The following is a 24694-nucleotide window of genomic DNA, read 5'->3' on the forward strand; positions in this document are numbered from 1 at the left end:
GAGTGGCTGAGCTATCTCTAGACACTGGAGAGCAGAAGCAATGTTCTAAATCTTTGCATTCCAACCATGTTCTGTGGAATCATTCTCACCTTCTGTTAGAGAAAGACTAACCTTTAATTATTAGATTTGAAAGGGAAAATCATAACTTATTCTGCTCCATAATTGCTGCAAAGGAGTTATTAAAATTCCAAACTTATGTAATATTATCATAAAATATGGCATTTTTCTCAAGAAAGACACAAATTGGATTTGAGCTTATACACTGTAAAACCCAGATGGTTTGCTTAGCTACTCAGACATCCTCCAGTTCAAAAGTTAATTGAACTGAAAACTAAAATTTTGATAATTGATATGCTTTGGGATTAGAGCAAAAAGATAAATTAGCCTTATGCATGGAGTGTTAATGGGCCTGAGAAACCACTGCAGTTGTTGAGAGAATATTGGCAAAGAAGAAGAAAATCTCTCAATTTCTCTAAATCTCTCTCTCTCTCTCTCTCTCTCTCTCTCTCTCTCTCTCTCTCTCTCTCTCTCTCTCTCTCGTGTGCATGTATGTGTCTGTATTTCCCAGGTTAAATAATTCCACATTACCTGGATTTTCTGAGGTTCAGTTGCTTTTCTTTCTCCATTTTCTTACTCACAGATTCAATATCGGTCATTATTTTACCCAGTTTAACGTTTTCTGAAATTAACAAAAAAAAAACCCACTTTGAATGTACACTACTACAATTTCTAGATTCTAAACATAGTTTTCAAATTTAATTGCAAATTACAGACTTTTTAAATAGACACCATATTCTTTTAAAAAATTACTAACACAAAGCATCTCATAAAATACATTTGAGTAGTTTTTGATGCCCACCATGTTACTCTGATCTTTTATAATTACCAAAATTTAGGGTCAAAAAGTAAACCATAAATGAAAAACATATATCAAAACATAACATCTCAGAAAAAATGCCTGCAGTAACATAGCACATGCCCGTGAATATAAAGGATTACTGTTCATATCATCATTATTACCTTTATTATTATAAAGATTAGTTTATATGGGAGTCTCTGCTGTTAAGTTAGCAAGTCGTTAGTTAATGAAAACAAAAGTCTCCTTATTGAATAGAGTTAGACTAAAAACAAGGACACTAAATCAGGTTTGTCCAGCACTTTTCGTCTCCTTGCTCGGATATGCAGACAGATACAGAGGCATGTGGTGCACACAGTAGAAAGCCTGTTCTTTAGAAAAAGTTACACCTAGTTGGAATCTTAATGTCGAAACAGAATGAAACACACTGGACTGAGCTATATAGTTCAGTGTGACACAGAATAGTAAGAGTGAGGAGAAACTGAAAACAATATTGCCAAGAGTACTGAGTGGTTAGAATTCCCCTAGAAATTGCCTGCTGTGAGCCTCAGAATAGTGATTGTTTTTAGTGATTTTTGCAAAATACTGAGTCTATTCTTGAAGAGACGCAGCAGTCTCCAGAATTATTGGGCATAGCCTGTGTAAGTTCTAAAGTGAAAGTCCTTTACAATACCTTTTCTTTAATAAATGTATGTATGTATTTTACATCCTGACAACAATGTCCCCTCCCTCATCTCCTCCCAGTCCCTCCCCACACCTCCCCATTTTCCTATCCCCCCAATCCACTCCTCCTCAGTTTCTGTTTAGAAAAGGGCAGGTTTCCCAAGAGTATCAACAAAACAAGACATATTAAGTTTCTGTAAGACTAAGCACCCCTCCATGTACTAAAGCTGGGGCAAAACAACACAGTAGGGTCCCAAAAAGACAGTAAAAGAGTCAGAGACAGCTAGAGGAGTCAAGGGTACCACAAGAAAACACACAAAATCAACTAACCTGGTGAACCAAGGGGCGAACCAAGACTCAACCCACATGCAGGGAGCCTGCATGGGACTGATCTAGGCAAAATCAACTAACCTGGGCTCATACAGGGCGCACAAGCCTCCACCCACAACCAGGAAGCCTGCATGGGACTGATCTAGGCACTCTGTGTATATGTTACAGTTGCATGGCAGTACCTTTTTTTGTTTGTTTGTTTTGTTTTTTGGGTTTTTGTTTCATTTTTTTATTAAAAATTTCCATCTCCTCCCCTCCTCCCTCTTCCTTCCCCTTCCCTCCACCCATACCCCCACTCCCTCCCTCTCCAGGCCAAAGAGCCATCAGGGTTCCCTACACTAAGTCCAAGGTCCTCCCAACTACCCCCAGGTCCAGGAAGGTGAGCATCCAAACTGACAAGGCTCTCACAGAGCCCGTCCATACTGTAGAATCAAAGCCCATCGCCATTGTCCTTGGCTTCTCAGTCAGCCTCCACCGTCAGTCACATTCAAAGAGTCCGGTTTGATTGCATATTCCATCAGTCCCATTCCAACTGATGGCAGTACCTTTTAACTCAATCCTGTAAGACTCCTTCCAAACTACAAAACACAAGGTGTTTACCCCTAAATTTCAGTAAATATTACAGAAGAGTCCGATGGCAATTAAATCATGCAGGTCGGCAAGTGTTTGTGATTAACTCTGCCTTAAGATGGCCCATGGGCATTCCCAGCCTCTTCAGGCAGGTCACAGCACTCTGAATTTGTAAACATCTCTATGTAAAATCTTGCCTTTAAAGCAATGTTACAAGACTTTATGCTTTCGGTTTTATAGCATGAATTATGAATCTGATTGAAATAATTAGAAGAAAAAATGGGGAGGCTAGAAACGAAAATGGAGTAGTGAAGACTATTTGGAAATTTAAAACAAAAGCAGGAAAAAGGCACATAGGACATGAAAACGGCCGATAATATTGCCCTGCTCCCTTCAGAGGTTAGCTGGAATCATCCAGTCACCTGAAATCAGATCCCTACACAGTCAGTGTCCTTCATTCTGATTTCTTTTCACCTGTCTTTCAGGACCACATTTCGTTCTGAGCACTCTTAGCCGTTGGGTATATTTCCCCACACACTCTTTCTCTTCTGATGAGTTTCTAACCCTCCACTTCAGTGATTTGGTCCAAGTACTGTGGCTATATTTATTGGCTAGGTGTATTTGGCACATAGGTTTATTTATCTTGCATACACAATTCTTAAATTCCTATTTTGAGTAAATACCTATCTTCCTTTCAATCAGCATGGCCCTCTCAGAACTAACAGTCGTACTGAACATCGGGAAAGCATCTCAAATCTCTTCCCTTTCAATCCCCTCCCTGATGCAGTCATTCATTAATTACTGTCCACCCTTTCCACTACATATTGCCGGCTACAGGTCCTTACCATGCACTGTCTGGAACTGTAAGAGCTTCCTCAATTGGGTACCACCTACCACGGTGACACCTTCTAACCTACCCTCCATACCTTCTATAACATTCCTTTCTAAATTCTGGAATTCTAAATTATCTCTGTGTTGTTTCCTAATATAATTTCACAGTAATTAGAGAACAGATTTTGCATAAATCTAGATCACTGAAATGCACTCAAAATGTCTTTTAAAGTAAGATTTAGGTATCTAAGCCGGGCGGTGGTGGCGCACGCCTTTAATCCCAGCACTCGGGAGGCAGAGGCAGGCGGATCTCTGTGAGTTCGAGACCAGCCTGGTCTACAAGAGCTAGTTCCAGGATAGGATTCAAAGCTACAGAGAAACCCTGTCTCGAAAAACCAAAAAAAAAAAAAAAAAAAAAAAAAAAAAAAAGATTTAAGTATCTACAGGTAACTCTTGCCTAAATCATTCACTAGTAACATTGTGCTATAATTCTATTATGCAATAATTTATAAATTGGCTTCCTCAGTAAGGATAAAGCCATCCTTCTTCTTTCCTCTCATTTTGAGTATTACTATGGGTATATTAATTTCGTTTTGCTATTTGCATCACTATATTTTTCTATATTCACGATACCAAAATTGACAGATCAGAGCCAAGCCAGCTCCCGTTTCAGGCTGCAGATCACCTGCGGTCTCTCACTGCTTCCTGCTTGTTGTCCCAGCACCATTTCATCCTCATTTTGTTTTCCCTGCTCCAGACGTGGAATCAGGTATCCATGAAGCTGTGGCCATTGCCTCTTCTAATACAGTTTTATCCCATTCTCCAGTTACTTTCCTAGCTAGAAAAGGCCGCTTCTTATCTCTACTAAAACAACTAAATAGGGTCTCCAGGATTCTGTCTTTCACATTTCTTCTCTACCTCTGTGCTCCATTTTATATATTTCCTAAGATATGCTTTCAACTTTACTAATTCTATTTTCAATAATATTCTTCTTAAACTCCAACAGGTTTCTGTGGCTCTTCATCAGATCTTCTCAGCTACATCAATAGTCTTTAGCTCATATCATATGTTCATGCATTCTTTTTTGAGACAATGTTTCTCTGTGTTGCCCTTGGTGTCCTGAAACTCACTCTAGAGGAGACAAACCCCAAATCAGAGAGTTGTCTCTGCCTCCCAAGTGGTGGGATTAAAGGTCTGTGCCACCACTGCCTGGGAATACTTTGTTTATTTTTATTTTTTATATACATTGATTCTTTACCTGATAGTTTATATACATAATGTCTTTGTGAATCTACTTCTAATCAGGAGAGCTAGCTCAATCTCACTCCTTATGGCTTACTTCCTTATGAATTCTCATTTCTCCATTGTAAGCTTATAATTCTATACAAATAGACTATGTACAACAAATATTCCATAAGAATGAGAATTATTTACATATTTTGTAGAAATTTAAGTATATGTGCTGGATGCAAGATGCAATTATGATGTATCCCTGTAAACGTATTTGTGTTTACTTCCTGCAGAAAGCTAATAGCATTTTCAACCATGATAACTTTAATTTCTCACATTAGAGATGTTTAAGACATTGTTAATATGAATTCTAGTTCAATCCTAAGTAAAGTGATTTGTGGCTATGAATTCTAGAATTTTCTGTCTCTCTAGGAGTTAAGACTAGTGTAATAGTTTCTTTTTTACCTTCTACAAGCAAGTTTGTGCATATGTGTGTGCGTGTTGTTGTTGCTGCTGTTGCTGCTATTTGGTTTCTTTTTATTTTGTTCCTGATTTGGTCATTGACCAATGTTATCACCTGACAGAAGTAAGAGATCAACCTTGGGGAGCCTCTCAGTTAACCAACCAGTCCACATGGGCAAAGGTATTTTTTCTGTCCATTCTTCTCTCAAACCGCAATAAAACTGGGAGCTAAAGGCCAGCAGACACATTCAGGACTTCACCAAACTGCATATGCTGACTGCTGACCCTGCCCTCATGATTTTCTGTGTCTGCTCTGTTTTCTCTACTTGGGTTTTCGGGGGGGCTCTGTAAAAATGTGCTGAATAAAGAAGCATGTGGGGCATTTTCTCCTTTTGTTAGTCATTCACATTTCAAGATGCCACTAACAGCATGCGACCTGATCTCCAGCCTAACTTGCAGCATTCATTAGCTGTTCTTTGATGGTATTGACTGGGAATTCTTTACCTTGAACTGTCTGCACATCTCATTTTAAAATTTAACTCATTTGTTAAACATTTACTATAAGAATCAAAAAATAAAATATTCAAAACTGTATTCAGTTATGTTGTCTTCCTATTATTTATGTCTGCCAATGACATAGATTAACTGACTTCATTTTCCCCAATATTCCAGCTACGGCATGCATTCGTACTTCAACCTCCTTCTAAGGAAAAAAGACTCATTTCTTCCCAGACCTTTGTAAAGAACATTTATTCCCCTTAATCCTCCCCCCCCCAAAAAAAGAGCTCCCATTTATACTGTAAAAACAGCTTAAAGATGTAACTGACTCAACGTGTTCCTGGGACTTAGTTTTCTCAACTCAGTTTGAAAGATTTAGGAATGGGAAGATATGAGTGAGACTGTGCTGTCTGAAGTGTCACCTTTCAAGACAGCATCACTGAGGAGACATCACATGATGAAGGAATGACAAAAAATTCTGACATCTCTTCTCCTCAGAGAATCTTTTAAAAAATATTTTATATTAGTTAAATCAGATATTTTGTGTGAAAAATGAGACCTCATATACAGACTATGAAATAGTTTTTCATGTTCTTCTCTTTTTAAGACCTTCTACTTAAATTGTATTCCATTTTATATGAAATAATTATAATAAAATTTAGAACTTAAAAATGTTACAAATTTTATAGACAGATTCATTAGTCAAGAATGACAGATTGCGATTTGCTGACATTTTACATTCTAGTGTGTGGGCTGGGTGGATGTCACATGATTTTCTACTGCTGGAATTTCCAGCACATGTGTGTTATACAGAATGCCAATTCCCACTAGATTGTGAACTCTCTGGTGGTTTTTTGAGGACAGGGACTGTATTCATACATCTCTGGTTATTCTGTCAGTATTCAACATAGTTGCTGAGTGACTACAATATGGCAGGTAGTCTGGTAGGTACTAAGAAGACAGAAAAATAATCTTAGGTTTGAAACTCCTTTGCTCTGGCCAATGACATTAGTCACAAGTAATTGAACAATTCCAACTGTAGTGCTAGGAAACTATTTTTATTGTCTAATAAACACAAGATTGAGAATGAAATGTATCCTTTAACTGTGTAATTGAGATAGTAAGTATCCCCTACTGAGAGAGCTGCATCTTTACCAAGCATGTGTCACAGATAAAAGCTTAACACAACTTTCCAAAGGAAATAAGCATAAACTGATCTTTCTGGGACCACTCTCTCCAACAACAACAAATATGGCTACAGTTCAGTTATCCAAAACTGAGCTTCTGCTCTCATGTACTGAGATCGCCTGGTTAAAGAGCCATGGTGTGCACCCCTGGTACCCAGCCCCTGATATCTGCGTTCATTTAAGAAAGGAATGGAAGCTGGGCTGTGGTGGTGCATGCCTTTAATCCCAGCACTTAGGAGGCAGAGGCAAGCAGATCTCTGTGAGTTCAAGGACAACCTGGTCTACAAGAGATAGTTTCAGGACAGGCTTCAAAGCTACAGAGAAATCCTGTCTTTTAAAAAAAGGAGTAAAGAAAATTGTTATCCTTGAGCATCATGATTTCACATATCATTATCATTGTTTTCAGAGGATGGAATTCCAGCGTCTGCATTAAAGATGCTCAAATGATTGACAAGTCATGGAAGTCAAAGACAGAGACTCGGGAGATTTAGAGGTACCTTCCCAGATATTTATCTTCCTTCCAAGATATTTATCTACCTCCCACACATAATACAAATGGGCCCCTTTACTACATCTCCTGCTGTAAACTATATTTGCTTATATATATAAATCACTTGCTCTCCCATTCCCTAGTGCATTCTGTTGAAGAGAAGCAAATGTACCAAACACCCTAATTTCCAAGATTCATTATTCAGAGTTCTTCTCATATGGTATTGACTCCACTGCATGTGTAAGATCCATCCTGATTCAGTACCCAAAGGAGGATGGAAGCCTGCGGAAACTGATAGAGCATCTCTCAATAATTTAAGTCTTCTCAAATCCAAAGACATTATGTTTCTGTTAGGAATAGATAAGACAGACATACCCGCATCTACACATATCAGCAAATTGTGCCTTCCCTTCGCAGATGGCACACACGAATGTGAAGCGAGCGTCTGCATAGCATTTCAGTAACCTGCTCTTCCTGACTCTGCCTCTAGTTTAAACATATTTTAATTCTCTCTGTCTTCTCTGGCCACTCCTAAATTCTCATTTCTTCTGTAGCTCAAGTTAAATTCTATCAGGACACCTTCCATGCCTGTCTCCCACTGTGGAAGGAATACATCTTCCATACCTTTTGGTGGTTTGATTGAGAATTGGTCGCATAGGCTGACATATTTGAATGCTTAGTCAACAGGGAGTGGTGCAATTTGAAAGGTTTGGGAAAAACTAGGATGTGTGGCCCTGTTGGAGGTATGTGTCACTGGGGTGGTCTTTGAAGTTCAAAAGCCCATACCAGACCCAGTCTCTCTATCCTGGCCAATTATAGATTAGGGTATAGCTCTCAACCACTTCTCCAGCTAGCACGACTGCCTGTTTCCATGTTCCTCACCATTATGATAATAGACCAAGCCTCTGAAGCAGTAAGGAAACTCCCAATTAAATATTTTCTTTTTTATGAGTTGCCTTGGTCCCAGTATCTCTTCCCAGTGATGGAACGGTGACCAGGACAGTACATTCTGTATGACAGTGGAACAACACAGCATGGGTTTCCTAACTCACTGTTACACTGCTCCCTGTTGTGAACATTCTCAGAATAAAGTGTTTGAAAACTCATTAAATACACCCAGAAAATGGCACACAATGTATTTAGGTAAGGAGCCTTAGCATTGAAGTCAAGAGCTTCAATCTATTGCTTGACCACCAACTTTGAAAGCCACTTGCCTTTCCTTAGTACCCATTTTCAACCTTTATATTCTGAAAATAAATAGCTGATACATCTGAGCAATGCAAATTAGACAGCAGTATGTGGAATGACTCATAACTAAGCACACGGAAATCAGAGGCTTACTGTGGTTTTGCCACTTTTGCTTTCTGCTGATTTAGAAAATAAATTTGGCAGACCCTGTTCCATCGGCAACACTCCTATCTATTTGCTAAGGACATCACTGTGGTTACTCTGCAGGGATTCATATTTCTTTCCCATACTGTTTAAACTTGGAAAATAGGATACTTATTCATAATTCCAAATTCCTCTTAACATATCTCCCCAGTTGAAACATACACAATTAAGTCTCAGAAGCAGAAAAATAGAGAAACACTAATATAAGCCCACAGTTAAGTTTTAAAAATCAGGGGAAGCGGTCCCATTGGAATCCTCAAACAACCCAGGCTGTTGCCAAGATGATGAAGGCCCTATTGATGAAGACAACACCTACATACCAGTACCTATAGAGCCTTCACCTCTACATTCTAGCATCTTTGGTATAGAAAGGTACTCTGCACACTACCAAAAGAGAAACACCAAACCAGCTACAAATCCTTGATTGACAATGGGGTCCTGCTTGCAAGAGAGTCCAGTGCAAAGGTGACATAAGATTTAAGGCCCACTACACGAGATGGAACCAATACCCAACACCGCATAGGTGACCATAAACAGGAACTAGATAGCCTGTGATAAAACCAAATACTGCTATTCTAAAATAGAAATGCAGCCTTAAAATGACTCCTAACAACTGTTGTACTCATAGATTAGTGCCTTGCTCAGCCAATACCAGAGAAGCCTCCTCTTGCAGCAGATGGGAGCAAATACAGAGACCCACCGTCAAACATTATGTAGAGTGTAAGAAACCTTGGAACACTTGGTCCTAGGTGATATGTCTTTATCAAATAACTCCTCTCAGAGGCCAAGGAATCCTATGAAAGAGGAGGCAGAAAAAGTGTAAGAGGCAGAGGGGATGGAGGACACCAGGAAAACAAGGCCCTCTAAATCAATATAATCAAAGCTCATATGAACTCACAGAGACTGAGGAAGGATGCATTGGACCTGCATGGATCTGCACCAGGTCCTCGGAGTACATATTATAGCTATGAGTTTAGTGCTTTCATGGGATCCCTAGTGTGCAACTCAAGGGTCACTGACTATTGTTGCCTTCTCTTGGGCTCTTTCCTTTCTGTTTGTTTTGTCTAATTTTGATGTAATAGGTTTTCTTTGTCTTATTACATTTTATTTTATTATTATCCCTTACAAGTCTTTTTGTTATCTATTGAAAAGCAGAAAGGGAATGGATCTGAATGAGAATGAAGGTTTGGAAAACTGAGAGGAAAAGAAGGAAGTCAGCCATAATCAGAATATATTTTGTGAGAAAAAAAAAACCTGTTTCAATAAAGAAAAAATGTTTAAATAAAACTTAAAAAGCAAAGTGAAGAGACTAGGGAGGAGGGATGGATCTTCCTAGGATGGACAACTGACAAGGGAGTGGACTGGAATGGGAGGATCAAATGGGGAATGGGAGGGAATATAGAGAGAAACCATTAAAACCAAGGGCTATTTGGGGATCATAAGGAAACCTAATACAGTAGAAGCTCCCTAAAATATATACATATATGAAGGTGATCTAAATGAATTTCTGAATAATGGAAAAGGTAGAGCCCCAAGTGGAAAGCTCTCATTACCAAATGAAGTTTCTAGTACCAGTAATGAGCTACATCTAATCAAGTTCTTATCCAAAAGGGTCCTGTGGGAACCTCAAAGAGCCCTGGCTATTTCCAGGGCTACAATGACTGTAGGCCTTATTGCTGAAGACAACAGTTACACAGCTCATTGAACACAGAGAATTTGAGTGGGTACCTACTAAAGCCTTCATCCCTATGATCTAGTTCATGGTACTGGAAGGTAGTTTGCATGCTACCAAAGGAGAAAAGTAGGCATCCACCTACACTGAAACCCTTCAGTCTGCAAGAGTGGCCTGCCTCCAAGGTCACGATACAATAGTGGCACAAAATCTGCGGGAGTAACCAACCAAGATCTGATCTGACTTAAGGCCCACTCTATCAGATGGAGCCCACAGCCAACACTGCTTGGGTGGCCAAGAATCTGAGACTAGATAAACCGTGGGTCTGAAACAAAACAAAATACTACTATTCTACTGAAATAACATAGTCACAAAAATCACTCCTAACAACATTCTGCTATATTCATATATCCATGCCTTGCTCATTCGCCACCAGAGAAGCAAATACAGAGGACCAAAGCTAGACAATATTCAGAGTGAAAGACTCTGGAACACTCAACCTTAAAAGGGATGTCTCCAACAAATCCTTCCCTGCAGAACAGGAACAGGAGGAATATAAAAGGCAGAGGGGCTAGAGGAAACCAGTGAAACAAGGCCTTCTAGATACAACAGAACTGGGCACATATTAAGTCACAGTAACTGAGGAAGCACACATAGGCCCACATGGGTCTACACCAGATGGAATCCTAGAAGGAAGGAAAAGTGAACACATGCTCACACCCCTAACCCGGAAGTGATCCTCAGCTGACAGCACTTGCAGATGAATGCTTCAACTCGTTCTCTCCAAGGGAGTCTCATTGGGGAAAAAAAGCCAGTCTAAAGGGTAGGGCCAACACAAAACAATCTAAACAGAACCTTTGGAGGTTCTTTGTCTCATGAGATCAAGTTGGAGGAATTTTTTTTGTCTGTTGTTTCTTGGTTTCAGTTTTGGTTTTTAACCTTACAGATTCTTTGCATATATATGAAGTTCCTGTGTGTGCAAACATCTATTTGAGTTTCCTTGGCTCTTTTTGGTTTCTTGTCATATTCTGATTTGTTTGGTTTTGATTTATCTTATTTTATTATTATAACTTAGATGCCTATTTGCTTTCTAAGGAGAGACAGAAAGGTGTAGATCTGGGTGGGAGGGGGTGAGGAGCCACTGGGAGGAGTGGTGGGAAGGAAAACCATAATCAGATTATATAGTATAAAAAAAACTATTTTCAGTAAAAGAAAAAAAATAATAATTAAAAGGTCAAATAATTTATTCTACCCATGTTAGAATAATGTGTGGAAAACCAAACTGAGAAAGGAGCAAACATCTGTCATGGGTGACAGATTATTAACGTGACAACCAGATCTGGTTACACTCATGTTGGTTGGTGAAGGAAATGAAGACATCTGTGGACAATTCAAGGTACCACCACCTTTCATCATAACTACTTAGTAACCTGACATAGGAAGAAAATATTTATTTGTAATTTTGTTCCCCACAGCAGGTATTCAGAGGGGAGAATGGCAGGACTGTTAAACATAGGAAATGCTAATTATAAGGTTTGGGGAAGAGTTTGCAAACTCAGGCTGTTTTGACTTCATGTCTGTAGCACTCATTATGACGTGTCCTGCAATGGTGTTGCTGCTTCTCTTGCATGCACACGCTGGATTGCTGTGTGATGCTGTGCAGTGTGCTTCACACGCTGGCACTTACATTTCATACTTCACAGTTTCAGTGTCACTTGGAGGTTTGAAATGTTTCACAGTTATTTGCTATATGTGGGTGCCAAAATTTAAAAAAAAAAAAAGCCAGCCTATATTACCAAAAGGATACTGCAAGATTAGAAGATAGTCAGATGGAAATTTCTGCCCCATTAACATTCAGAACTTTGTGAAGAATCAATTCAATTTTATCAAAATCTGATTTATATTTTCAGATATATTGGTGCATCTTAACACATATAGCTTCTATAAAGTTAAATATAAGCTTTTATCCCTGTAGATAAGAGTCTATAATTAAACGAAACTAAAATGCTATAATCCCTTTCTGTCCTTACAACTTACCCATATGCTCTTGCACAGCAAAGTCCAAAGCCTAATTAGCCACCTGATTTGATCCGGTATAAACATTGGATTTCTATGTACATATTTCCATGACTGTTACAGTTTAATGTGCTAAAGTAAATTTATTTAAACAAGGAATGACATATATCTATAAGTCAACATTCATTAAAACCAATATTTTTATCAACACTTGCAAATAACAGACATTTTTCATAAGTTTTAGTAAGACAATCGCATACTTGAGGATGCCTGCACTCTCTCTGTGTTCCCTGAGCTTTGCACATCACAGCTTTCCTACAGCAACTTGGCACCTAACCACCCAACTATTACATGTCTTTTCCACTCACTACCATTCTGTCCAGCTGCCAAACATCAAAACAAAAACAAAAATCAAATGAGTAACTATAAACATGTGAGGGCCCCTGAAAAGGACTGTTTTCACATAAAAGACACACCTAGAATAAACACCTCATGCAAAACAAGCACTTACTACAGAATTCATCCTCTTCTTTACTTTCCAAGTTCATGCCACCACAAGTTCAAATCTGGTTGCTTCATGACAAATGGAAAATGAAAGGTTTCAGGAAATGCGCTGGAACAACAGAAAGGGGTAAGCAAACACAGATACAAACCAAGCAGTGGCTTTGTCCAGCAAGCTCTGAGGAAGGTTTTCCCTCTGACAGCTTAGAACAACTTCTCCTTCACAGTAGAAGGAACATATACTTCCAGTACTCCAGTATGTGAACAATGCCATTTATTACTAGATAGTAAAAGAGCGTGTTTTCCACCAGAGGCATCTAGCACTTAGAGAAACACTTACTGACGCATTAAGTTAACCAGCTGGCAGTATTAGTAAAGGTTCACAGGGTCTCTGCTACTTTCACATAGCCCAATATGAATTCAAAGTCATTCCAAAAGGTCCATGTGGAGCCAGGACCATCCTGACCCAAATTGAACCTAAGAAAAGCCAGTCAAGACAGAATGCTAGCATGGCATGCTGTGTTCTCTATCTAATCTAAATTGTAACTTGCTAAGATCATACCAAAAAGGAAAAACGGTCTCTATTACATTTTCCATTTACAATTTTGTCGTTAAGTGCATGCATAATTAAGTGCTTAGCAGCAACAGAGAAATCATTCAATTTATTTATTATAATGAAAGAAGTATATGACTACAAAGCACTAATGTAACACTATCAAGAATGGTTTGATTTAATTTGCCTACTTTATGAGACAGTCTGACTCAGACTTATAGCAGTCCCTAAGGGCTGAAATTGTATCAAACAACCTCATAATAAAATCCTCAAAATAAGTTCACATTAAAATCAACACAATTGTGGGGACATATTTAGGAGTCAACTGGATAGGACAGGGTAGAAGAATAGATCAAAACAAGCACAAGTCTATGTGTGTTATAGCATCTAAAAAACAGAAGAGAAGCATGGTATAAACAGTATCTCAAAGCCTAATTATACAACTGGGGCTACCAACAAAATCAGATAAATATATAAAATATTTACATAACAAAGATTTTTAAAATAGTTCTGAATATATATTTGTGAATGCCAAATATTTGGAAAATGATTTTTGTTAAAGGGGAAACTGGACTAATGATCAGTTCTAGAGTAACAGAAAGTTTCCAAAGGGCTGGAAAGATGGCTCAGTGGTTAAGAGCATTGCCTGCTCTTTCAAAGGTCCTGAGTTCAATTCCCAGCAACCACATGGTGGCTCACAGCCATCTACAATGAGGTCTGGTGCCCTCTTCTGCCTGCAGACATACAGACAGACTATTGTATACATAACAAATAAACAAACAAACAAACAAACAAACAAATAATAAATAAATAAATAAATGTTCTCAAAAAAAAGAAAGTTTCCAAAACAATTAGAATAGGAAGACAATTCATAAGGCATTTTCTAGAGCCCTTTCTGTATACCACTCGACTTCATATATATTTTTATCCTCACAATGCCTTTCTCTTATATAAGCAGAGAAAAAATTCAAAAAGCTAGAGTAGAAGTTTCTGACTTTAACAAAAGCTGTTTTGTATAGTGTTATCACTACATAAAAACTTGAACAGTGACACATACATGTTAGTTAAACATTATATTTATATTTTACCTTATTAATGAATCTCACACATATAAAATGTGCCCAAAATACACACTACAGTCAGAAGCTACACTAAAAATACAAATAAGGGCTATATATTCAATCATGTACCATCTCGCTCAACCCTCAGCATAAGCACCTGCAGTTGTGACCAATGAGTTGGAACCTGGGTTATCTATTGTTTGGAAGTACCCCGCAAAAATCCACATGTTAAACCACTTAGCTTAAGCCCACGGTAGGACAGTATTTCTGTATATAGCTTGAGGTGACTTCCAGAAGAGATTACCATTTGAATGAGTAGCCTGAGAAACGTCATCACTTAGAAGTGGAACCCTACATCTCTTCTTAGTCTTTTGGCTGAGATCATTATGTAGAAATCTACCCCAAAGTCCCATACGTTAAAAGACAAAGCACCATCCTATGGTACTATTCAAAAGTGGCAGAAGCTTAGATAGAGAGGGGGGCATTGTAGAAAAGTTAGGTTATTGGGGACACATCCTGAGAGGGAATTTGGGATGGTGGTCTCTTTCTCACTTTGATTTCCAGCACCATGAGGTAAGCAGGCCTCCTTTCTCATGCTCCCGCTACCAAAATGTACTGCCACCAACTGGACCAAGTTCCCAAGCCTTCCCTCCAGGTGCATTCTGTGGGGCAATATTTTACAGGCCACATATTTCTGCATTGTATCAGCAGTCAGCCTCTCAAGTCACAATAGCAACAGAGATGCTAAAAGTGTCTTCAGATGGCTGTCCCCGGAGCTCAGGATATGCTGTTCCTTTCATTGTCATTATGTAGATCACCTGAAAAGAGGTGTCAATTCCAAGCTAGTGACAGAGCTGTGGACATGACTCTAGTCCTGCTACCCTGGAAACAGAATGCTAATGAACTTTCCCCTCAGTTTACCTTGGGGGATTAAAAGGTGTTTGGATAATAAATGTAGGTGATCTTCAGGATTTGAATGAACCCTGAGACTCCCATCTGATACTGCTGTGTGAACTGTGTCTCAATTATTCTTGTGCCTCCACGCCAGTCCAGAGAGAAATAGTTTATGTTGGGGGCATTGGACCCTGACAGCATACCATGCTTTCCAAGCTCTCCCTCTTATGGGCAGTATAGGATTTTCTCCCCACCTGTAACTATGATGATAATAAATGCATTGATTCTGTGGCTCTGCAGAAGCCTAACAAAATAGGCAAAGAGAAGAACTGATAAATTTTCTAATAAGATCAAAATTATAGTACCATAGATTATGAAAACTGGCCTTTAAAACCTAGTGAAAATTAAACAAATCAAAAGGTAAGGAATGCACTATTATTTTTTTGCTAAATATTGACACATTTTTCTAAAGCCTTCATCAGAGATGTGTACCCATAACCAGTCCCCCTGTGTATTTGTTTTCTCTTTTTTTAATTACTCAAGAATAAAAAGGAAGGAGTGAGAGCATGCAAATCTGATTCTTGTCAAAGTTGATGTACCTAGCTAGCCTTTGAACTTGAGCCAATCCCTGAATTGCATTCATTCCTCACCCTTGCAGTGTGGTGAGTTAGCATGACTGACACCTAATATTCCATGCAGCTCTGAAACCACATGTGATAAAAATCATACTTAAGGATATAGAATTATTTTACACCAGGTTAGGATGACAAAATGGCAGCAAAGGAGCTAAATACAGAGGCAGATGTAGATCTGGGGCCATATAATACCGAATAAAAATATTGAATTAGAATGTGTCTAGATGATTGAGCTTTCTCTAATTTCCTGTAGATGCTATCCCTCCCTTTGAACATGCAGCTATTGTCACACATTTTTGTCACCTGCTAATTTGTTACCCATGACTTAAAAGAATAATAATTCAGCGAGCACTACGATGTCTAGATTACAGCCCCACTTATGAAAAGCAGAAGCATTACTACCAAATTGAACTTCAAAACACATAATGTAAAGGCACTTTCTACTAAAATCCTTGAACATTTTTTCTTTGAGAAGATAATATAGGGCATTAATAAAAACACAGAATTTTATATACAAAAACATTGATTCTGGACTTGTTTACCATTAGTAAGACCGTGACCCTGTATGGCAATTCTCTTGAGTTTCCCTGAATTTCTTCTTTCTCATTAGTAAGTACAGGCGGGGTGGTTAGACAAAATTGTACTCAATGTATAGTCTTTTCTCTGTAACTGCAAATCTAAGATAATAGACAACTTCGTTGTTTTTACTCTATTTCCTAGAATTTTGTACAAGCTATGTACCATTAGAAATAAAAGACTTTTTCTAACCAAAAGAATGAAAAGATGTAGGGACAACAGAGACTGGCATAACAGAAATGCAACAAGAAATGAACAAAAAGAGTCATTTTCTAAAATATAGACAGATGTATGGGCCCATATTTCATACAAAATATTTACAGGCAGGCTCACTGGCCATACTTAATTTCCTAGGCAGCTGCAATCCTGCCAAACAAGCTAACCACCTGACAAAGGCCAGGATGTATTGCTCCTTCTCCTTTGTTATAATGTAGATTGCCTGGGGAGAAGTGTTGATTCCAAAGCTGGTGACTTAAGTTGCAGGTGTGTCATTAGCCCCGCATGCCCCCAAAAGAGAATATTAATGAGTATCCACTTTGGTTTACCTGGAGGATAAGAGGTGTTTTGTATAATAAATGCAGGTAGGTCTTCAGGAATGGATGAAGCCTGAGATCCCTTCCATAATGACTAAGTGAATTGTCTCCCTATTCCTCGTGCCTCCGTACTGGTCGAGTTAGGGGGAAAGTAGTTTCTATGTTGGGGCTACGGGCCCTGACACAGATGTAAATAAAATAATGAAAAAAGCCCTCAATGGAATGTGGAACCAACATGGCTAGAAAATTCTTTACCAATCATACAAGGCTATCTAATGGAAACAGTATTAGTGTATGAAATACAGACTGCATTGTGGTATCTTCTGTGCAACATACTGGTGATTTTAGATATTTACTTAACCCTACTAAGCCCCATTTCTCGTTTCCTACAAAGAGAAAAACTATATTTGTGTATAGAATATAAGTATAGTAATTTTTTGAGTTCCTTAATATTAGAAGAACCTGTCCACCATGGATGCTGTTTATCCCTGGCAGTCATAGTAGGTATGCCAGTTGTGAAGGTTCTGGTCCTGTGCTCTGTGCTCAGGTCTTTGCTTGGGACTGTGTTAGTCGCAAGCAGCCCTGAGGAAAGAGGCACCATATTACCAGCCTGACAGATCCTAAAGACATACCTGTGTCTCCATCTGACTACCAACCTATGAAAATAATGGACCCAAATAAATTGATATTTCCTTAGCAGTTTGATGCTGGGAGAAGAAAGAAGCTGCCATCCAGAGGAGAACATGTCCCCTGGAAAGAGCTTTCACAGTTGTAACAATTGTGAGACCACCTTATAGCTGAGACTGAAGCCTAGGCCACGATGGGTGGATGGTAGCCTGGATGGGCTCATACTTCCATCTGGACTATTTAGATGTGCATATCCCTGGCTCTCTATTTTCAACGTTAGCCTGATCTCTTTGTGCCTTTTCTTATTGACTAAATCTCCTTTTCTGCTTTTTACTATTAACTTATCTGTTTTAAAGTAGCTTCTTGAGGGTGCAAAACCAAACCTGGATTGAGATATAGTGTCTGTGACCCCACGTTAGCTATAATCTCTTCTTGGATGCAAGTATACTTACTTTGCAAACGATAGATCACCCAAGCTCACGTCTCTCAGCTGGGTCCTTCCTACCTCTTCCAGAGGACTTTGAGGGACTTGGTAAGTGAAGCTCAGAACTTTTTTTCTATGGCAATCCTTCTGCCTGCAGCCACACAGCCGTAGTAGAGCATCTTATTTTGTAAATGGGGTGAAATCCCAATCTCTACACAGACCTTGTGAGGGTGCTTAGCAAATAAATGATTGTCAGAGGGATAAAATCTTGGAAAGCTCACCCACTTTCACTGTCTTTTCTTGGCAGAAGACATCACAGATACACACTTTCATCTAGAGCCAGGACAATTACTTCATTGTACTTGTTAATCTTTCTCATTCCTGATCCTCACAAATAATTACTTGCTAGGAAATCCACTGCACTATAGTCAGTGTTGCCATTACTCATGACAAATGTCACTGCCTCACCATCATTTCTTCTCTACTCTTTCAATCAGAATTTTTCTTATTCAAACGAAGATGGTGCTAGTCTCACTCCTAAGGGTCTTCTCATCCTGAGTGAGTTATTGTAAGGCTGCCTACCACCAAAATCAAATGTTATTTTCTTCTTTGAAACTTACAAATATACTTTGAAACCTTTACTGCTTCTGAAATTGTTTTGGAAAAAAAGTAGACAAAAAACTGTAAAATTGCTTCTTAACACAGACAAGAACTTGGAGATTTTAAGTGCCACCTCTACTAGATTTTGTTACAGTGTAAATATAATGTCAGGTGATTGGGGAAAAGATAAGTATGCCAATAAAAATCTTGATACCAAATGCCAGGGAAGCAGTAACACCTCTATCATAAACCATTTTATGTGATAATTGCCTTTTAAGAAATAAGGAAAGGGATATTATCACTAACAAAAAGGATTCAAAGAAATGCAAATTTTTTATTAGTATCATTTTCAAGTGAGGAAAACAGCTATTTGGAATGATTACTTCATTGTCATTTTCTCAACAATTCAGTTTTCCTCACCTTTAATACCATTGTTTTACGTAAAACACCTCAAATGTCTTGACACACTTTCATGTCTCACATTAGGAGTGGTATTTTTCCACAACTGAAATGAGTCTCCATGAGAGGACAAAGTATGCACAACAAATCGTGATTTGCACTTGGTCCTCAAGTGGATTTGGCATGCTTCCTGTTTTTATCAGCATGCAGACTTGCCAGTGGTGTCAGCAACTAGACAGAAGAGGGATTTGACCCATTTGCAGCCAGTGACAAATCTTCAGGATGAAAGCTGACCATGAATCCTGGCAGGCTCAGAACCAAGGTTTTCAAAATAAAGGCCAGAACTTGGTCCTACTCTTAATTATGATGTTTCTGTGGAAAAACCTATTTCCCAAGATGTGGGAGCCCACAGAAGTGGAGCATCCTGCTTTCACTAAAGGTCAGAGAGTTCAGGCCTAGTCTTGCTCCTTCAAGGTTATTAAAAGGAGATTTGACTTAAGGTATGGCTACTAACAAAGGTATCTTGATCTAGCCTGTGGTTACTTAGTGTTTGGGGAACTCAAATGCTTCCTGTAATGGAGGGAAGAGATGCTCAGGGAAATCTAGTCAGGGTACATATGCCAATCTCATTCAAATTACTCAAAGAATTTAAAAAGAGCTTGTGAACAATACAGTCCTGAGGCTCCTTTTATGCAGATGTTCCTGGGGACTAGAGCCCAGGAACTGTGCCCCTGGGGGATTGGAATCTGTTGGCCAAAACTTGCCTGTCAGGAGGAGACTATTCCTTGTGGAAAACTGAGTTTCAGAACAATGTCAGGCCACAGCTGAGAGAAATAAGGCCCAACAAGTTCCTATTTTCTATGAAATGCTTGTAGGTGAGGGACTTTTACAGGGACAGATCAGCAGTTAAACTTTGATACAGTAGCATATGCCCAAATTAATACAGGTACCAAAAAGGCCTGGAATAAATTTCCATATTCTAAAGAACAGAATGAGGACTTGTCTAATATAAAACAGACCTAATGAGTTTTTCAGGACTTTGTCTCCAGGATGATGCAGACATCTAGCCTTTGGAAATGCTAATGCTTTATGTAGAGATGCTTTAAGGCCTTTAGAAAGAAAGGTGATACAGGGGAAGAAAATTAAAGATGTTTTCTACCAACAAAGAAGACCTAGAGACAGGAGGGCTGCAGGGTCTCTTGGAAGATACTTCAGGTATTATGGAACATCAGATCAATCAGTGTCCTGATAGGAGAGTAAACCCAAGAACAAAAAAGGAACCGGGATTATGCCAGAGAAGTAAGAAAGAAACACGTTGGACTAATGAATACAGATCAAAGAGAGATACCCAAGGGAATCTACCACTTAATGAGCAGAGGGGCCCTCCTCAGGCCCTGGGACAAATCTATGGGGTGATCCAGCAGTCTGTTCTTCCACAAGGAAATCCATTCTGGACCTTTGCAGAGCAACCCTATGATCTTCCATCTACACAATTTTAACTTCTGAAATGAGGATGCAGACTCTCCCCACTAGAGTTTGTGGACCTTTACTAGAAGGCACTGTAGGATTATTATTATTAGGGAGAAGTAGCACTACTATGCAAGGCATCCTTGTTGATCTTGGAGTCACTTATGTTGATTGTGAAGGAGAAATCAAGGTTATGACTCACTCTCTTAATGGAATTTCTGTGGTAAAGACAGGCCAGAGGCTTGTACAATTAATTTTACTTCCTTAAAGTGCAAACTAGAAATCAAGTTAAGGGAGGTGAGAGAGGAGAGGCTGGATTTGGTTCATCTGATGCCCATTGGCAAAAAAACCATGGGTCCACAGTAACCAGAACTCACTTTGTTTATAAATGGAAAAACTTTTCTGATCTTCTGGATACTGGTGCAGATATTTCTGTATAACTGCAGTCAATTGCCTTGAAAGTGGACTAAAACGGAGACTACTTCACACAGTTACACAGGTTTGGTCAAACTCAAAATCCTAAACACAGCAGCAATGAACTTTACTGGATAGATGGAGAGGGTCATGAAGGAACTTTTAAGCCACACATTGTTCCTCATTACCTGTAAATTTGTGTATCAAGACATTATGACCTGAATGAGCATATATTTATATTCCTCCAACAAGCTATTGCTAATAAAATGTTCCAGCAAGGGTTGTTGCCCAATCAAGGACTGGGCAAGGAGAATGAGGGAAGGATTGATCCTATAATACCTAGAAAAAGGCCTCCCAGGGCAGGATTAGGGCATTTTTGGAGAGGTCACTGAAAAGCCTGCACTGCATGTGTTATGGTTTTCCTCTCTTTAAAAGCCACGCCCACTCCCAGTGACCCCCTGTCCTCCTCTCACCATCTTGATTCTCAACATTCCCTTTGGTGTGCATGCTTCCCTTCTCTGGCTCCCTTCTCTCTCTATCTCTGTCCTCTTTTTCTTCCCTTTCTCTTTCTCTCTCTCTCCTTTCTTTCCCCCTCCTATAAATAATAAGTAATAATATAAGTAATAAATATCTAATTCTTTTCTGTACTATGTGTCTGTCCACGTGTCTCCCACCCGCTTACCACTGAGAACCTGTGCCTTCTGGGGACTCACTAAAATTATAAATATTGATAATGTGTATGGGAATGTTAGTTAAGCATTTTAGCAATTTTGTTCCCAATGGAGTATTGAACATAAAACAGGCATTCCTTATAATCCTCAAGGACAAATAATTGTGAAGAATGCCCATGACTCCCTGAAAACATAACCTCCAAAGATAAAAACAGGGGAATTATAATATCAGTTTCCCCATAATGCCTTAAGTCACGCCCTTTTTACACTAAATTTCTTGAATGTAGAAACCCATGAGCAATCTTCCACAGATAGATTTTGACATGATGGAACCAGAGTGAATATCACTAAAGCAAATTGGAAAGACCCCTTGCACTGGAATATGGAAAGGACTCGGCCCTGTTTTAATATGGGTTGAGGGTATGTTTCTATTTTTTTCACAGGAGGAGAATGAGCCATGATGGTTTCTGGAATGGTTGATGCAGTGTGTGAAGCAGACGGATGCCAGCTCTGATGTTAGCATAGCTGCTGGTGCCCCCACAGAAGAGTCAGAGTGAGGTTCCTGACTCTCCAATGTCATGCAGTCTGAGAAAGGAAGAAAGATCGGAGTGATGGTTGACGATTCCGAGCTTCTTGGTAGCCCTATTGCACAAACATCCAGACCTTAGTGAGTCCTTTTTACTTTGAAGCTGGATGAAAAGTTGACTCAGAGGAACATAGTACCTAGCTGAGCACCCTCTCTTCACCTTTTATTTATAGACACTGGTAGTCAATAATGGGTAAGATCTTTTCCCTCCAGGCAATTTAAGACAGGGTATATATGGCAGAATTATGTACCAGTGATGGGTAAGTGTGGAAAGTGGAAGAAGTCCACCTAAGCCAGGCACAGTTGTCTGTCTCATAGCACAGGCACAAGCTATATTAAATAGATTTAAAAGGGAGGAATATGTAATCACTTTGTTCCTTGTATCATGATAAAATGTTTTTTTGCTTTCCTTCCCCTTTTCAGATTGGGGTATTTAAAGATCATAAGACATATGTATCCAATATTCATGGATGTATTCAATATTCACTGGATTGCCCTCTGGTACCGTCCTATGTCTCCATGTTTCTGTATTTCTTTCTCATTTCTGTTCCTCTTGAATAATATTCCTAATCCTCGTGCCCTTATCCTGGAACATACAAATCCATTGAGGATGGACCCTGACAACAGGAAACTTGAAGGCAGAAATATTTGTCTCAGTTGTCCCCGAGGAAGATTATTAAGTAGTTCAGTTTTATTAATACTTTAAAGCTTCAAGATCCACAAAGGGCTGAAGCTCTGGAGTATACTTGAGTCTAATGTATTCTAAACATGGGTTGTATAAACACTAGAAGATTCATTTTCAAACAGGTTTTGGGTAAACACCTTTTGCTGATTTTTAGATTCTCCACCTACTGGGCAGAGGTAACAAAGAAAGGAGCTCACAAAGCCCATGTATATTTCTAAGACAATTCTCTTTTCACAACAGTGTTCCATGGATAGAAGACCCACAGGCTTTTTTGCACAGTACATATGTGCTCAGGAGTCCCTGAGGAGTCATCAGTAACTTGTCCAGTATTTTATTATTCAACTGTGTTTTCACACAGATTTCTCTGGTCTTTGTAGCAATATTAAAAAAGGTATTACATTATAAAAACTGAGCATCTAATATATTGAATAATTTGGCCAGAATTATACAAGAAGAAAAATTGACCTTAACATTTGAAATTTGGTCCTTAAGGGCTAGGTTCCTTCCAAGCAGGTGCAAAGACTTTATAAAGGACTACCCAGTTCATTAGATGTCAGTTATCATGCATGTATCGAACGCCACCCTGGTTTGAATACTCACATTCTGCAGCTTATTGCTACTCCCCCTCCTCTACTGCTACAGAAGAAACCATTTGGTTTTTCCTAAAATGCATGTTTAGTTCATGATTACAAATGCAAAAAATAAGAAATGTCTGAAATTCACTCAATATTTTTTTTAAAAAAAAATCAATGGAAAGCCACAAAAATGTTCAATTTCTTATTACTGCTACAAATAAAATTATTATAATTGATAAAGATCAATAATTTGAGAGTTTATTCTAGAAAAAATTGATCAAAGTCTAATGATCTAGATTATTACATTTCTAAAGAAAATAAATGACTAGAAAAGTTACTCACTTGATTTTATTGTGAAAGTCCTAAAACTATCTAAATGTATTTAGTCTCACAAATAAAGTCAGCAGATCTAAACAACCTTGCATTCCAGACTCTGTTCTCCCTTTTTGCCTTTAAACAAGTTTAAAATTTTTAAAAGTTAAAGATCAAGCAAGAAATGCCCTGGGTAATAGAAACCCAAGGCCTTGCAGTGAGTCCTAGAATTTTAAAAAGTCTCTTTCCTAAGTTCTAGCAACTCAGACAGTTCCATCTCAGACCCTCACCAGAAACATGGAAACACCTTTATGGCCATTTAGGGCAGGTTGTTACTGTTTGGCTAGCAAGAAAACTGCACCTGCACCTCCTTTTCAGAAAATCTATCTCTGCCACATCCCTGATGTTTCAAGGAAACATTCTATGCTCCCATAAATAAACACTGGGCTGATAGAAGACTCTCAGGACACAATGAGAAAAGGCCATCATTTTCACAATAAAGGAGAAAAACAAAATGTCTGTCAGAATTTATCCCAAAGCTAATACTCTACCCTTTAAAGCAGCTGTGAAATACCAGCTCTTTCTTCCACTTTTATTATAAAGTGAGTTTCCTGGGACTTCTTGATCTCTCCAATCCATAGAACCATAACATACAACCCCCCACACAGAGACAAACCATTTTTATATTTTTTTTGATACAATTTTTGAAATTCATCTGTGTGTGTGTGTGTGTGTGTGTGTGTGTGTGTGTGTGTGTGTCCTAAAAAGGGAGCGGCAACACTCACTACCACACTGGCATCTTCCCAGACATCAGCACTCCTGCCGTGCTTTCTCCAGACCCACAGGCCACTTCTGTTAGGACCTACTGAAAATGACTCTGCCACTTGGGAGCACTGTTAGAAGAACCAGGACAGTTCACATGCTGTAGCACACAGGGGACTTGTGCTTGCATAGCTTGCATAGCTATCATGTTACCTAAGAACG

The 24694-nt window shown here is 38.9% G+C and overlaps 1 protein-coding gene across 1 annotated transcript in view; it reads right to left on the reverse strand.

Moving 5' to 3' along the window:
• Window positions 1–24694, reverse strand: part of Iqcm (IQ motif containing M) — a 398452-nt gene that overhangs the window by 340130 nt on the left and 33628 nt on the right. The window contains exon 4 of the mRNA XM_042054197.1: window positions 589–679. Within this exon, the coding sequence (XP_041910131.1) occupies window positions 589–679 (91 nt within the window). The remainder of the gene's footprint in view (window positions 1–588; window positions 680–24694) is intronic.

Source organism: Arvicola amphibius, chromosome 15 (genome assembly GCF_903992535.2).
Source record: "Arvicola amphibius chromosome 15, mArvAmp1.2, whole genome shotgun sequence".
NCBI lineage: Eukaryota > Metazoa > Chordata > Mammalia > Rodentia > Cricetidae > Arvicola > Arvicola amphibius.